This window comes from Salvia splendens, chromosome 16 (genome assembly GCF_004379255.2).
Source record: "Salvia splendens isolate huo1 chromosome 16, SspV2, whole genome shotgun sequence".
In the NCBI taxonomy this organism is placed as follows: domain Eukaryota; kingdom Viridiplantae; phylum Streptophyta; class Magnoliopsida; order Lamiales; family Lamiaceae; genus Salvia; species Salvia splendens.
In genome coordinates this window covers 4,536,631-4,552,427 of record NC_056047.1, presented here as the reverse complement: position 1 = coordinate 4,552,427, position 15,797 = coordinate 4,536,631, and the positions used below count along the sequence as shown (strand labels likewise).

The 15,797-nt window shown below is 39.4% G+C and overlaps 3 protein-coding genes and 1 non-coding gene across 5 annotated transcripts; 3 read left to right on the top strand and 1 right to left on the bottom strand.

Annotated features, from left to right (window-relative positions):
• Positions 1-3,626: 3,626 nt before the first annotated feature.
• On the bottom strand, positions 3,627-4,058 carry LOC121771975 (3-ketoacyl-CoA synthase 11-like). The gene has a single exon (XM_042168883.1). The coding sequence runs from the start codon at positions 4,056-4,058 to the stop codon at positions 3,627-3,629; it is 432 nt and encodes a 143-aa protein (XP_042024817.1).
• A 669-nt stretch (positions 4,059-4,727) lies between these two features.
• LOC121771708 (ARF guanine-nucleotide exchange factor GNOM-like) lies at positions 4,728-10,751 on the top strand. Of its 2 annotated transcripts, none has more exons than XM_042168559.1 (3): positions 4,728-4,838; positions 5,659-6,462; positions 6,887-10,751. In XM_042168559.1, exons 2-3 carry the CDS (start codon positions 5,728-5,730, stop codon positions 10,472-10,474), a joined length of 4,323 nt encoding a protein of 1,440 aa, XP_042024493.1. In that variant the 5' UTR covers positions 4,728-4,838; positions 5,659-5,727; the 3' UTR covers positions 10,475-10,751. The 2 variants fall into 2 exon arrangements, with proteins under 2 accessions (XP_042024493.1, XP_042024492.1); XM_042168558.1 differs by lacking the exon at positions 4,728-4,838 and adding an exon at positions 5,464-5,484.
• A 455-nt stretch (positions 10,752-11,206) lies between these two features.
• LOC121769802 (pentatricopeptide repeat-containing protein At5g15340, mitochondrial-like) lies at positions 11,207-13,261 on the top strand. Its single transcript, XM_042166560.1, has one exon. The coding sequence runs from the start codon at positions 11,328-11,330 to the stop codon at positions 13,206-13,208; it is 1,881 nt and encodes a 626-aa protein (XP_042022494.1). The 5' UTR covers positions 11,207-11,327; the 3' UTR covers positions 13,209-13,261.
• A 146-nt stretch (positions 13,262-13,407) lies between these two features.
• On the top strand, positions 13,408-13,480 carry TRNAA-UGC. Its single transcript has one exon. It is a non-coding gene; the product is annotated as a tRNA-Ala (tRNA).
• Positions 13,481-15,797: the final 2,317 nt, after the last annotated feature.

The window sequence follows — 15,797 nt, the reverse complement described above, 5'->3', positions numbered from 1 at the left end:
CTTAATTGGGTGAATATAATATTGTGATTATTAGGAAATACTTATATTTTATATGAATCCTCCAAAAAGACCAAAACTATATTATCATTGGCATCTTCAAAAACAGTTGTTGGTTAAATTATAATGCTGTGAAATCGAACATTATTAATCTATATAAATTTTAAAGTTTGTAAACGTTTAGTTGGTGGGGATATCAATATTCACTACAAAACATTTTGCAATATACAAATAATTTCCAATATAGTACTAATAATAAAAAAATGATACCGTGTGAAATTATTTATGTACACGGATCCATATGAACGTGTGTATGTTGACTTCTTTTGTTTGGGGATGCACAAACCGAACCGGCCCGGCGGTTAACCGCCGGTTCGGACCCGCCGGTTCATGAACCGGAACCGGAACCGGAAACGGCGGTATGAACCGTCCGGAGGGTTGCCGGTTAACACGGGCCGGTTCAGGGTCGGCGAATTGTGAACCGTGAACCGGCGGTTCAAAACCGGCGGTTCGGCGGTTTGAACCGCCGGTTCAACCAAATTTAAAAAAAAATTATTTATAAAAATTGATTTTTATATTTAAAATCAATTTTTACAAACAAATGAATACAAGAAATTCGTAATAGCCCATATATATTTGATGGGCTTGCGAATTTATGAAACCATTCTTGGTTGTTTCTATTTTATAGAAACATCCTTGAATGTTTTATGTTCCACTTTCGATGTGGGACAAAATCATTCTTGGTTGTTTCTCTTTTATAGAGACATCCTTGAATGTTTTATGTTCCACTTTCGATGTGGGACAAACTCATTCTTGGTTGTTTCACTTTTATAGAGACATCCTTGAATGTTTTATGTTCCACTCTCGATGTGGGACAAACTCATTCTTGGTTGTTTCTATTTTATAGAGACATCCTTGAATGTTTTATGTTCCACTTTCGATGTGAGACAAAATATGTTGAAGTACTTTCTTTTATAACTACATGTTTAGAGCATTCATTCATCTTTTTCCAATGTGGGATACAAAACTTTCTTTTGTCTTCTACTTTTCTTCATGTTTTGTATGATATATATAAACAAAATTATTATTCAAATATATTCTTGATTGATAAAAATAAAGAATTATTGAGAAATATGATTTGTATATAGAAAATATTTATTTGTATAATAATTATTGTTAGGTTTATACAATTTGTATAAGAATTATTCTTTCAATGTGTATAATATTATTTATTAGTTAACATATACATAAATTTATAAACATAAGCAAATCATTAATGATAAATAACTAATGAATAATAGTTTATGTAATAATATTTGTTATTATTACATAAACTATTATGTCCTATTAAGTATTGATATTTTTTTAAGTATTGATAATAATATTGGACATAATAGTTTATGTCCAATATTATTTATGTATTTATAAACTATTATGTCCAATATTATTCTATAATAAATTTATGTATTTATGATCAAAACAAATTATTCTATTTCATTAGTTATTTATGTATATATTTATAAAATATCAATACTTAATATTGGACATAATAGTTTATGTAATAATAACAAATATTATTACATAAACTATTATTCATTAGTTATTTATCATTAATGATTTGCTTATGTTTATAAATTTATGTATATGTTAACTAATAAATAATATTATACACATTAAAAAAATAATTTTTATACAAATTGTATAAATCTAACCATAATTATTATAAAATAAATATTTTCTATATACAAATCATATTTCTCAATAATTCATTATTTTTATCAATCAATAATATATTTGAATAATAATTTTGTTTATATATATCATACAAAACATGAAGAAAAATAGAAGACAAAAGAAAGTTTTGTATCCCATATTGGAAAAAGATGAATGAGTACTCTAAACATGTAGTTATAAAAGAAAATATTTCAACATATTTTGTCCTACATCAAAAGAGAAACATAAAACATTCAAGGAAGTCTCTATAAAAGAGAAAACATCCAAGAATGATTTTGTCTCACATCGAAAGTGGAACATAAAACATTCAAGGATGTCTCTATAAAAAAGAAACAACTAAGAATGATTTTGTCCCACATCGAAGGTGGAACATAAAACATTCAAGATGTTTCTATAAAAGAGAAACAACCAAGAATGATTTTGTCCCACATCGAAAGTAGAACATAAAACATTCAAGGATGTCTCTATAAAAGTGAAACAACCAAGAATGAGTTTGTCCCACATCGAAAGTGGAACATAAAACATTCAAGGATGTCTCTATAAAAGTGAAACAACCAAGAATGATTTTGTCCCACATCGAAAGTGGAACATAAAACATTCAAGGATGTCTCTATAAAAGATAAACAACCAAGAATGAGTTTGTCCCAAATCGAAAGTGGAACATAAAACATTCAAGGATGTCTCTATAAAAGTGAAACAACCAAGAATGATTTTGTCCCACATCGAAAGTGGAACATAAAACATTCAAGGATGTCTCTAAAAAAGAGAAACAACCAAGAATGAGTTTGTCCCACATCGAAAGTGGAACATAAAACATTCAAGGATGTCTCTATAAAAGAGAAACAACCAAGAATGGTTTCTTAAATTCGCAAGCCCATCAAATATATATGGGCTATTACGAATTTATTGTATTAATTTGTTTGTAATAATTGATTTTAAATATAAAAATCAATTTTTATATATAAAAAAATATTTTTTTTAATTTCGGTTGAACCGCCTGTTCATGAACCGGAACCGGCGGTTCAGGCAAAAAACCGGCGGTTTTGAACCGCCTGGTGAACCGGCGGTTTTTTGAACCGGAACCGGAACCGCCGGGAGGTAGGCGGGCCGGTTCAGGTTCAAGCATTTCCTGAACCGTGAACCGCCGGTTCATGAACCGGAACCGGCGGTTCGTGACCCTTGTGCATGCCCTACATCCGAGAACACAATACTACTGTATAATTTTAAAATCGCTATGTTAATATTTGTTTATATGTAACATAGATGTTTCATTTTGAGCACTCGTTTTGAAAAATGATAATAAATAGTTAAAATTGAGAGAAAGTAAAATAAGAAAGAGAATAATATGGATAAAACTCATATCTATATAATTACATTTGATTTGAATGGATGCTTCTACTATAGAGGGACGAATGAAGTATTATACTAGATGTTTGATTTGAGTGGTAAGTCACGATTAATAAGAATAAGGCTATGTTATAAAATTGGGTACGTGGAATTAGAATTGGATGCTTTAATTTCAAAATCAAATATTCAAATTTGAAATTGATTTATATAGTTCCAATTCCATTAAGATCTATAATTTGATTTTCATATTAAAAGTATAATTAGAATTTTAAATAGTTATAAAATTGGACACATCCACACACCACATAAAATGTTACGTACTCAAGAATATACTATATACCTACAACGCATATTGACAAACACTGCCCACATAGTCATCGCTTGTTGCACACATACTACACACATGTCGCACACAATATACACGTTGGCTCACATATACCACACATGCACACATACATGTGCACATAATTTCTTCAGTATTAATTGCATTATATTTACTGTAAATAATTTAGAATTAAATTATTTAATCTCATTATAATTTAATCTCATTATAATTTTGATTTGCATGATAGTATGTGATAGATAATTTGACCCGCAGTTAGCATATATTCAGCGCCGGCTCTGTGTTTTGAAGGGCCCTTGGCCAAGCTGGATGTCAAGGCCCCATACTGGCCCAACACGTACCACAGCGAGCTGCTCGACGTGTTCCCGAACCTATACAACGTCATTCTAGAAGGCTCCATGTCCCACTTGCTTAAATTCAGATTCTTCTCGAGCTCATCAAGCACGCCCCGCCTGCCCGTGTGGATGCAAAAGTGCTCGAACGCGAGCTTGAAGTCGGGCACGTAGGGCTTGACCTTCATCTTTTGGAGCTTTTTCGCGATGAGTGTTGCCAGGAAGAGGAGCTGCTCGGACATGGGGAGGACGAGAGGCCAGAGGGTGGTGATGTTGGTCTGGAGGGCCTCTCCCGCGACGGTCATGAGGTCCAGAGTGATTGTGTGTGTTATATAGCGCAAAAAAATTTTGGGCCCCTGTCCATCCTGGGCCCCTGGCCGTGGCCTGGGTTGCCTGCCCCCAGAGCCGGCCCTGCATATATTTATATATGATTATTTTCACTCCAAAAATGAGTTGATTATTTAATCCTCCTCCATTTTATAATAGAAAATTATAAAAATTACTTTACAAAGTTACTACTAGTATGGAGTATTAGTTTTGTTATTCATCAGTTTATACATTTTCCCACAAGAAAGTGACTTAGATCAAAGCTATGCGTGCCCCATAATTCATAAATACTAAGGAGTATTAATTATAATATTTAATTACCATTTTGTTTCACGCCTAGGGATTGAAGAATGAAGAGCACATACAAGTGCATCTCCTCATAATCATACTTTTATATTTTTATTACATTTTACTCATTTTCTTTCAATTCATCCATAGTGAAAAAAAAAAAATCAAAACCCACTGTCAATCTTATTTACTCATTAAAACATGATTAAAAATTAATTGGTTTTTAATCAGGCCTCGTGGGTGGCCAGAGGCGCAAAAAACGCTATTCGCCATAAACGCAGAAACGTGGGTTCCCAAATCTCGATCTCGCATTTAACCCAAAGAATTTTATTTTATTTTATTTTATTTTAATTCAAATCGCAAACAATTGTCGCCCCCGTCACCGCAGGCAGCAAGCAGGCGACGACCCCCCTGCGGAGAAGCAAAAACTACCTTTTCCGTCGCGTCGTCTCCGATCTCCAATCGCACTGGTAATCCCCTCTCCGATTCGTCTCTATTCTCTTGGTGAATTTCGAATTCTCATTATCAAGCTCTTCGCTCTCCGTTTATCTCACTCCTCACTTCCCATTTCTGGAGCCTTTCTGAGTTTGATTCGCCTGTTAGGGATCTAAATGTGAATTTGATTGCGTGTTGGATCTTTCATTGTCACTGGTTTAGATCTGAGCTCTCGACCTGTTTTCTGTGCGTTTGATTCGCGGGGCGGGAAAATGTAGTTAGGTATGATGTGATTTTGGGGCTGTATTGTTCTCCGGAGTGGAATTGAGTTTGGAATTCTGCTTTCTTTTCTTATGCTACTATATGATTTTAAGCAGGTACATTGGTTGAATGTTCTTTCGTTTGATCGGCCCAATCATAATAGTCTATTAGATCACTTTCTTACGAAGCAGTGATTTGAGACCTCTTGCATTTAGGTTGGCGACAGGGATACTTACTTTCCGAGATCTCAGTTTTTAATGTATACTATCCGGCTTGCTTTGAGTTGTTTGTCTTTAAATGTGAAGGCAAAGGCAAATCTCGATGTTGTGAATTTTACTTTTTTTTTATAGGTTTTTTCAGCAACTTTGCTCTTGTGCACTGAGTGTCCCCTCAAATTAGGAAAGCTGTTTTAGATATCTGGTACTCCAATTTCATTTTCTTTAGTTGAGGTTCCTCTTTAAACATGCATTAAGAATTTAGAGTAGGTGCTATTAACTAGCCACCATTTTTGTTATTTAGTATTCCATGCCATCAATGATTTTGAAGTCAATCTTACTAAACTTCGTCAATCTACGAATAAACTGTGAAATGCAGGACTAAATCGAGCTGCAGGGCACTTTATGTGTGTTCTAGAAGCCTAATTTGCCACAGTAAAGAAACAAGATGACGAGTTTGCCAAATCAACAGAATGGGTTCAATGGCTTGGCTGAGCAACCCGATTGCCCATTCAAGCTTTCTGGCGGAGCTTTAGCATGTATGGTGAACTCTGAGATTGGTGCGGTTTTGGCAGTGATGAGAAGAAATGTGAGATGGGGAGTGCAATATGCCTCTGATGATGAGCAGATAGAGCACTTTCTCATAAAATCTTTCAAGGAACTCCGAAAAAAGATATTTTCTTTTAAAAATCATTGGCATACCATTGATCCTGTTCTGTACGTCCAGCCATTTTTGGACGTCATTAAATCTGATGAAACTGGTGCACCAATCACTGGTGTTGCGTTGTCATCTGTTTACAAAATCTTAAATCTGCAGATACTGGATTCAGAAACTGTGAATGTAGACAATGCCTTAAACCTAATTGTGGATGCTGTCACAAGCTGTCGTTTTGAGGTGACTGATCCTGCTTCTGAAGAAGTTGTTTTGATGAAAATCTTGCAAGTTCTTTTGGCTTGCATGAAAAGCAAGGCATCGGTTAATTTGAACAACCATCATGTATGTAGCATTGTGAATACTTGCTTCCGTATAGTTCATCAAGCAAGCTCAAAAAGTGAATTGCTGCAAAGGATATCTCGCCACACCATGCATGAGCTGGTTAGGTGTATATTTTTGCACCTTCCTGAGTTGGAGGATGGAAGGAATCAATTACCTTGTGCAGAGAAGTCTTCTTCACTTGTAGAGGTAACAACTGTTCTTATTTAAATTAATACCAACATTACGAACTAAATGTGCTTTGCCTCCATCACATTGATGCCAACCATAAACTTTAGAGATAAGTTTGGTTTACAAGTTGTACTGTTTCACTTACTCACATTATTATAAAGATTTAGAATAAAGTAAACCAGCAGAAAGAATCTTCCATTTTTATAATGTTTGCATATAAGTTTCTGAACAACATGATTTTGGAGATAGTATTAGCGAATTTCCAAATCCTAAATGTAAGTTAAGCTGAAATTCACTTTTTGTGCATGGACATGATCAGTTGAAATCAAGTGGTCATTACAAAAATTATTATTTTTAAGTAGTTGTCTGTTTCTATGACTATTTTACGCTGATACAAGCCATGCTAAGTTATTTATTTCTGAAGCTATAATGCCCATTGCAGGACAATGCCGCCACACAGAGTCCTACTTCTGAGGGGAAGGCAAAAAATGAAATTTGCACTCCTGCAGAATCTGAAAATGAAAAGACTGAGAGTTCTCCTGGGAATGATGGCTCCTTAAAGGATGATTCTTCAATGATGGATCCATATGGAGTGCCTTCAATGGTGGAAATATTTCATTTCTTGTGCTCTCTTCTGAATGTGATGGATAATATAGAAATGGGTCCAAGATCCAATCCAATAGCATATCATGAAGATGTTCCTCTTTTTGCATTGGGTTTGATTAATTCTGCGATAGAATTGGGCGGATCTTCGTTTGGGAATCATCCTAAATTATTAGCTCTGATACAGGAAGAACTATTTTACAATCTGATGCAGTTTGGCTTGTCAATGAGTCCGCTTATTCTCTCAACTGTATGTAGCATAGTCCTGAATCTCTATCACCATCTCCGAACTAAATTAAAACTACAGCTTGAAGCTTTTATTTCTGATGTGCTGTTGAGGATTGCACAAAGTAAGCATGGAGCTTCGTACCAACAACAGGAGGTTGCTATGGAAGCTCTTATTGACTTCTGCAGGCAGCCTATGTTTGTCGCCGAGCTGTATGCCAATTATGATTGTGATATATCGTGCGGAAATGTGTTTGAAGGCCTTGCTAACCTGCTATCGAGGAGTGCTTTTCCTGTTAACAGCCCTTTGTCGGCCATGAACACGCTTGCTCTGGATGGTCTGATTGCTTTGGTTCAGGGTATGGCTGATAGAATAGAGCACGATTCATCAAGTTTAAGGGAAGCCATTCCAGAGCTTGAAGAATATAGTTCTTTTTGGATTCTCAGATGTAATGATTATGGAGAACCTGTTCACTGGGTTCCATATGTTCATAGTAGGAAGAACATCAAGAGGAAGTTGATGATTGGCGTTGATCACTTTAACAAGGATCCCAAGAAGGGTCTGGAATTTCTCCAAGGATTAAAATTGTTGCCTGACAAGCTGGATGCCCAAAGTGTAGCATTTTTCTTCAGGTATACAGTGGGATTAGATAAAAATAAGATTGGGGAATTTCTAGGAGGTCACGATGAATTCTGTATTCAAGTTCTTCATGAATTTGCTAGAACTTTTGATTTCCGGAACATGAATTTGGACACTGCTTTGCGCGTGTTCTTGGAAACTTTCAGATTGCCTGGAGAATCCCAGAAGATACAGAGAGTGCTTGAAGCATTTTCTGAGAGCTATTATGAACAATCATCAGATATTTTGGTCAATAAGGATGCTGCTCTGCTGTTGTCATATTCTATAATATTGCTCAATACTGACCAACACAATGCACAGGTCAAGAAGAAGATGAGTGAAGAAGATTTCATACGTAACAATCGCAAAATCAATGGTGGAAATGATCTGCCTCGAGATTTCTTATCTGAGCTGTATCACTCTATATGTGAAAATGAAATTCGCATGGTTCCAGATCAAGGAGGTTCTGCTGGGATTCTGACACGAAGCCACTGGATTGGTCTGACACACAGAGCAAAACATACATCGCCATACATTGTATCTGATTCAGGATCCCACCTTGACTATGATATGTTTACTCTTTTGTCTGGTCCTGCAATTGCTGCCATATCCGTAGTGCTTGATCATGCGGAGGATGAAGATGTTTCACAGTCATGCATTGATGGATTCTTGGCCATCGCTAGGCTTTCAGCTTCGTATAATCTGGGTGAAGTCTTGGATGATTTGGTTATCTCTCTTTGCAAGTTTACAACCTTGTTGAGTCCATCTTTCAATGAGAAATCAATTCTTTATTTTGCGCATGACATAAAAGCTAAGATGGCAACTGTAGCAGTTTTTACCATTGCAAACCGTTACAGTGACAGTATTCGATCAGGCTGGAGAAATATACTGGACTGCATCTTGAGTTTGCATAAAATAGGCCTTCTTCCTGCACGCCTTGCGAGTGATGCCACTGATGAGTTGGAGTCTTCTACTGATAATGGTCAAGTGAAAACATCAGCTACTTATTCACCTGTAGCTCAGGTGCCAGCAACAATTCCCAGGAAATCATCTGGGCTTATGAGCCGGTTTAGCCTGTTGTTATCATATGATGCAGAAGAACCTGCACCCCAACCCTCAGAAGAACAGCTTGCTGCTCGTCAGCGTACTCTTCAGACAATACAAAATTGTCACATTGATAGCATTTTTGCTGAGAGTAAGTTTCTGCAAGCAGAATCGTTGTCAGAGCTTGTCCGTGCTCTTGTCTTGGCTGCAGGACGTCCTGTCAAAGGGAGTAGCTCTTCAGAAGATGAAGATACCGCTGTTTTTTGTCTGGAGTTGCTGATTGCAATCACTCTAAACAATCGGGATAGGATCATGCTTCTATGGCAAAATGTGTATGAGCACATAGCAAATGTTGTTCAATCAACAGTGATGCCTTGTACTCTTGTAGAAAAGGCTGTCTTTGGTCTCCTTCGCATATGCCAGCGATTGCTTCCTTACAAAGAAAATCTTACGGAGGAGCTTCTCAAGTCTCTGCAACTAGTATTGAAACTTGATGCCCGGGTAGCTGATGCTTATTGCGAGCAGATCACACAGGAGGTCATGCATCTTGTGAAAGCAAATGCAATGCAGATAAGATCTCATTTGGGTTGGCGGACAATCATATCCTTAGTTTCAATCACAGCTCGGCACCCAGAGGCATCTGAATCAGGGTTTGAGACACTGTCTTATATTATGTCTGAGGGTGCCCACCTGTCACCTGCAAATTACGTGCTTTGTGTGAATGCTGCAAGGCAGTTTGCTGAGTCTCGTGTTGGCAATGTCGATCGGTCTGTCAAATCCTTGGACCTGATGTCTGGTTCAGTCGTTTGTCTGGTGACGTGGTTTTCCCAGACTAAGGAAGCAGCGGGTGAGGAAACTGCAGTTAAGATGTCCCAGGATATTCTGGAAATGTGGATGAGGCTTGTGCAGGGATTGAGAAAAGTCTGCATGGATGGGAGAGAAGAGGTCAGGAATCATGCCATCGCGTTGTTACAAAGGTGCTTAACAGGAGTGGATGGCATCTCTATACCGGCCGAACTGTGGCTGCAATGTTTTGATCTCGTGATCTTCACATTGCTTGATGAACTACCAGAAATGGCTCAGCAACAATCTGCCAAGGAGTATCGAAGCGTGGAAGGAACAATGACAGTGTCTCTCAAACTCTTGTCGAAAGCATTTTTACAAGCCCTGGTTGATCTATCCCAGTCAACTTCATTCTGCCAACTCTGGTTAAAGGTGCTTGGTTGTATGGAAAAATACATGAAGATGAGATTCAGAGGGAAAAGAAGTGAAAAGATCCATGAATTAGTCCCGGAGCTTCTAAAGAACACTCTGTTAGTGATGAAGACGAAAGGAATTCTCGTACCTTGCGATCCCGATGGAGGAGACAGCTTTTGGCAACTGACTTGGTTGCACGTGAACAACATAGAACCAACTTTGCAGTCAGAAGTTTTCCCGAGCGAAGAACTAGAGAAGTTGAAAGAGGATCACGCCAAGGCTAACTGCAGCCCTCTCCCCGATGGAAGTGTGCTCGTTCCGCCAAACGAAACTGCAGCTTGAGGATATTTATTGTTTCATCCATTTTGTTGTGCATTCCCCCCCATCTTGAGGGGAAAAGAGGTTGACCTAGAGATACAGAAATTGGAAGCCCTAGGTTTGTAGTAAGGGTAAAGAGCATCAATTGGGTGGCTCTGTTGCCCATTGTTTTGGAGCAGTGTATCCTTAGAGAATATTACTTGCTAGTTGCTATTGTTTGTACTATAACGTATTGATATTATATACCTTAAATATACCATTACATTGGACTTTATTATGCCAAATAACTAGTTTTTTCAAAGGCTTCCTATGTTCAATACGATTTTGCTTTCTTTTTTTTCCCACCCCTTTCGATGGCAATTAATTTTGGCAAATCTTGATTATGACTAATTTATTTTCATCAGAATTTTCGAGTTTGACCTTGCTTGCTTAAATATTCTTTTTGTCTTTTGTCCCTTCATTTTGGATATTTATCCGAAATGTTCCACCATTTAATATCTCTATTATTTCATTTTTAAGAATAAAATATCCAATAAAATTTTTATGACGATTAGAATATTAATGTCATAGTTGAAATTACACGGCAACTAGCCAAAATTAATCATTGATTATTCAATGTAATTTCAGTTGCCATGTTAATATTCTGTATTAGTCAGATATTTTTTACATAACATTTTGTTCCCAAAAATGAAATGATGAAATACTAAAGTGTAATTACATAAATGATGGAACATTTTTGAATAAATGCCCAAACAATTTGACATAATAGATCCTTTCTCTTAAAAAAGCCATCATTATAAAACATAAATACCGTAATGGTGATAACCAAATTCAATTTTTCTTCACAACAAATTTGCAGCAACTCGTTTTTACTCTTATGAGATGGCCAATTTCGCCCACTACCGCCTCTGCACTGGCCCGCCACTGCAGGGCCCTCATAAGATCATGCGCTCAACGCTCAGATATCGCCGGCGGCCACAAGCTCCACGCCGCTGCCGCCACCTCCGGCCTCCTCACTCTTCCCCAGCTATTCGTCGGCAATGTACTCATGCAAATGTATGCCGCCTGTAAAGATGCGACTTCTGCACGCAAGGTGTTCGACGAAATTCCTCTCTCGTTTAAAGACGCCGTGGACTGGACCACGCTCATGGACTGCTGCAGCCACTGCGGCGCGGCGCTGGATGCGCTCACCTTGTTCGTTTCGATGCGGAGAGAGGGCGTCCCGATCGACCACGTCGCGATGGTTTCGTTGTTCGGGACTTGCACGAAGGTGGGGAACATTTTGTTCGGGATTCAAGGGCATGCTTGTATGGCGAAAATGGGTTTGGATTTCTCCGTTAAATCGCGGAATGCTGCGATGGATATGTATGCGAAATGCGGGTTAATGGATAATGCGAAGATGGTGTTCGATGAAATGCCGGAAAGAAATGTCGTTTCGTGGACTGTGTTGTTGTGGGGTGTGGTGAAATGGGAAGGGCTGGAGAAAGGGATGAAACTGTTTGATGAAATGCCTGAGAGAAATACGATTGCTTGGACGATAATGATCGCAAGGCATGTCGAGAATGGGCTTATTCGGGAGGCGTTTGATCTTGTTGCTGAAATGGTCTTCAGTTGTGGATTCTGCCTGGATTCGAGTTCCTCCCTTTGCTCCATCTTGTCGTCTTGCACGCAATCGGGGGATGTCGCGATGGGTAGATGGCTGCACGTGTACGCTCTCAAGGCGACACCAGACGCATCAACAGATGTCAAATTTGGCACAGCTCTGCTCGACATGTATGCAAAATGTGGCCAGATCGACGCTGCTGTTCGGGTCTTCGAGTCCATGGAGACGAAGAACGTGGTTACGTGGAACGCTATGCTCGGTGGATTAGCGATGCACGGGAAGGGCGCTAAGGCTCTCGACATGTTCGATCAGATGGTGGAAGAGATCAAACCAAACGATGTCACTATCACAGCTGTTTTAGCCGCTTGCAGCCACTCGGGGCTGGTATACGAGGGCCGGAGATTGTTCGACATGCTTGAGAACGCATTTGAGCTCAGGCCGTCGATGGACAACTACGCTTGCGTGGTGGATCTCCTGGGCCGGGCAGGGCGTTTGCAAGAAGCAGAGGCCGTGATACGCGGCATGCCAATGAGGCCGAACGAGGTCGTGTTAGGGTCCCTGTTAGGCGCCTGCAGTGTGCACAGAGCACACGACGTGGCAGAGCGCCTTCTCAAAGATCTGACCAGAATGCATCCACACAACACCGAGCATCACGTCCTCCTCTCAAACATGTACGCTTTGTCGGGCAAGATGGCCAAAGCTGATTCTTTCCGGAAGGATCTTAGGAACAGAGGGATCAGAAAAGTGCCCGGGATCAGCACGATGTATGTCAATGGGAAGATGCACCAGTTCGCTGCAGGGGAGAGGTCACATCCACGGATCAATGAGGTGTATTTGAAGCTGGATGAGGTGATAGGGAGGTTGAAAATGGCTGGTTATGTACCGGATACGAGCTCCCAAATCATTTCCGGGAACGAGGAAGAGAAGGAGCGAGCGTTGCTGTGTCATAGTGAGAAACTGGCAGTGTGTTTTGGGCTGATGAGCACCAAAGCTGGCACTCCTATTTGTATTTTCAAGAACTTGAGAATATGCAGAGATTGCCATTCGGCGATGAAGATGGTTTCGAAGATCTATGATAGGGAGATTACTATTAGAGACCGTAACCGTTTCCACAAGTTCAAGAACGGTGATTGTTCTTGTTCTGATTATTGGTGATCATGAGTTACTCTACATAGATTATGAGGACTAACATGAATTTGTTTTTGTAACTCTGTGATCTACTCTACATATCATCTTCTTCTTGATCTATACAAAAATTTTAATTTGACTTCCCATTTGTAAATTTACCCACTTCCATTTTACAAACAATTGCTATGAAATATATAAAAGTGATAATAAGGTTAACATAACAAATGGGGATGTAGCTCAAATGGTAGAGCGCTCGCTTTGCATGCGAGAGGCACGGGGTTCGATCCCCCGCATCTCCATTTTTCAACTACCTTTTTTCTTCTTCTTCTTATTTTAATTACATTTTTCACTATGTTGTTTTCTTATTTTGAATTCTTCTTCTTCTTATTTTAATTTAGGAAGGGAAAAATGTCATCTCCATTTTCAACTACCTTTCTTCTTCTTCTTATTTTAATTTTAGTTACATTTTTCACTATGTTGTTTTCTTTTAATTTTAATTACATTTTTCACTATGTTGTTTTCTTATTTTGAATTCAAGAGATTTCCCACTATGTTTTTTGCTTCTTTTAATTAATGATTTTATATTTTAGAAAGGGAAATCCACATTTTCCCACGCCATAAAATAGTTCATCATCTGCAAGATTTATCCGCTCATGAACACATCTTGAATACATACAGAACTTGCTATTTTTGGAAATCGGAAAAAAGATGAGCATTTTCATTACAGAATGTAATCTTGATAAGAAAATTATTCACAAAAGAGCAGTAATTTATCACATCTATTCTGTTGAATCCCATTGATGGGATACGAACTAAACAACTAAACAATAATTGCGAGCCCGATAGCAGTGACGGCCCATCAGCCCAAAACCCAAGAAAGAGTATCAGTTCGGCACAACCAAAGAGTTCGGTCACAGCCTATAGCTCGGTAGTATCAGTTCGGCACAACCAAAGAGTTCGGTCACAGCCTATAGCTCGGTAAAAGCCGACCAATCGAGCTCAACTCTCAGATCGGCAAAAGCTGATCGGCAAAGTTCAGCAGTTCGGTCTCAGTATTCGACCGAACAAGGAGATAGTGGACCCATGCAGGATCTCCACGACCTCCATTACACCCACGATCTATTTAGTGGTATTAAGCAGTTATCAACCCCACTACCAGGGCTGCAAACCACGATCTTAGTTCGAATGTATAAATAGAACTTAGATCAGATAGACCAGGGTTAAGCTCTCTAGATCCTGAATCTTATAGCAAATCAGTATTGTAATCTGTAAGCGTGACCAAGCAATACAAATTTGCCCTCTCTTCTTCCCGTGGACGTAGATTTACCTCAGTAAATCGAACCACGTAATTTTCCGTGTTGTGATCGTTTATTACTTGCATTTATTCCCATCAAAAATTCGCCAAATCATCACTGGCGCCGTCTGTGGGAAACAGAGAACCAAAACTGTGATAAAAGCGAGTTTTTGATCCTCTTCCACCAAAAAATGCATACCAGATCACATAATACCCATACTTCCGTCCGTGATGAACGTGAGGAAGCTAGTCCAGCCCGTAGGTCTGGAAAACAGCCTCGGGAGAAATCTGCCTCCAGTTCTCACGGTGAAAGAACAAACCACTCCAAAAGTCATCGCACCGAGCCTCCCCAGCAGCTCGCTTTGAATGAGGCTGTCAAGTTGTTCTTGGCTGAGAAGCAGGATGAGTTCTTAACATTCCTGCAAAAGAGCCAGAAGCCGGAGAAGAAAACGGCGGATTCTCCCTCCCCCTCCAGACATGAAAGCCACTACCGCAGTAGTGTCGAACCTTCCAGGAGAAAGAATCCTCACCACCGATATGTTCCTTCTCCTCCTTGTTACCGAAATCACAGGAGAACTCCATCTCCACCATACCGTAGAGATGTCGGATTCGCTATGTATGGAGCGCTGAAGACTCCATTTTCGGATGATATCACCAGAACTCCGTTGCCACAGAATTACCGAACTCCGTCAGTGACTTATGACGGATTAGTGGATCCTCATGATTTCCTGGGACGCTATCAGTATAATATGGCGAACCAAGGTCTCAATGAGGTTCATATGTGTAAGCTGTTTCCCGAGCTGCTCATCGGGAACGCAAGAAGGTGGTTCGATAGCCTCCCTCAAGGCAGCATTAGATCTTACAGAGATCTAATGGATGCTTTTCATAGGAGGTTCTTCCAGAAAGCAGAAACCCGAATCACTTCGGCTCAGCTGCTTTCTATACGTCAAGGTCGCGATGAAAAGATTAGCGACTTCATGACACGATTCCACAAGGAATGCCTACAAGTAGATGATCTCAATGATCTACTTGTCATTTCGGCATTCCAAAATGGAATACTGCCAGGAGCTCTCTACAGAAAGCTCGTTGAATGCAGTCCGCAAACAGCTCAAGAGATGTGGGACATTGCGGACCAGTTTTCTCGTGCTGATGAGGCAGACCGTCGAAAACGGTCTTTAGACAGCTCTTCCAGAGGAGACAAGAGGAAGCCCGATCATAGCGATCAGGGACATCCTCGCCGAACTCCTTTTGAAAGAATTCAAAGGGCACCGGTACAAGACAGATTGGGACCGCGTCTCAATCCTGAGAAACCACCCGCTCAG

Bases quoted from the DNA above. Each gene is read 5' to 3' on its own strand.
- LOC121769802 (XM_042166560.1), top strand. From the start codon at position 11,328: ATGAGATGGCCAATTTCGCCCACTACCGCCTCTGCACTGGCCCGCCAC.
- LOC121771708 (XM_042168559.1), top strand. From the start codon at position 5,728: ATGACGAGTTTGCCAAATCAACAGAATGGGTTCAATGGCTTGGCTGAG. The intron at 6,463-6,886 runs GTAACAACTGTT...TGCCCATTGCAG, and splicing joins AGTCTTCTTCACTTGTAGAG to GACAATGCCGCCACACAGAG.
- LOC121771975 (XM_042168883.1), bottom strand. From the start codon at position 4,058: ATGACCGTCGCGGGAGAGGCCCTCCAGACCAACATCACCACCCTCTGG.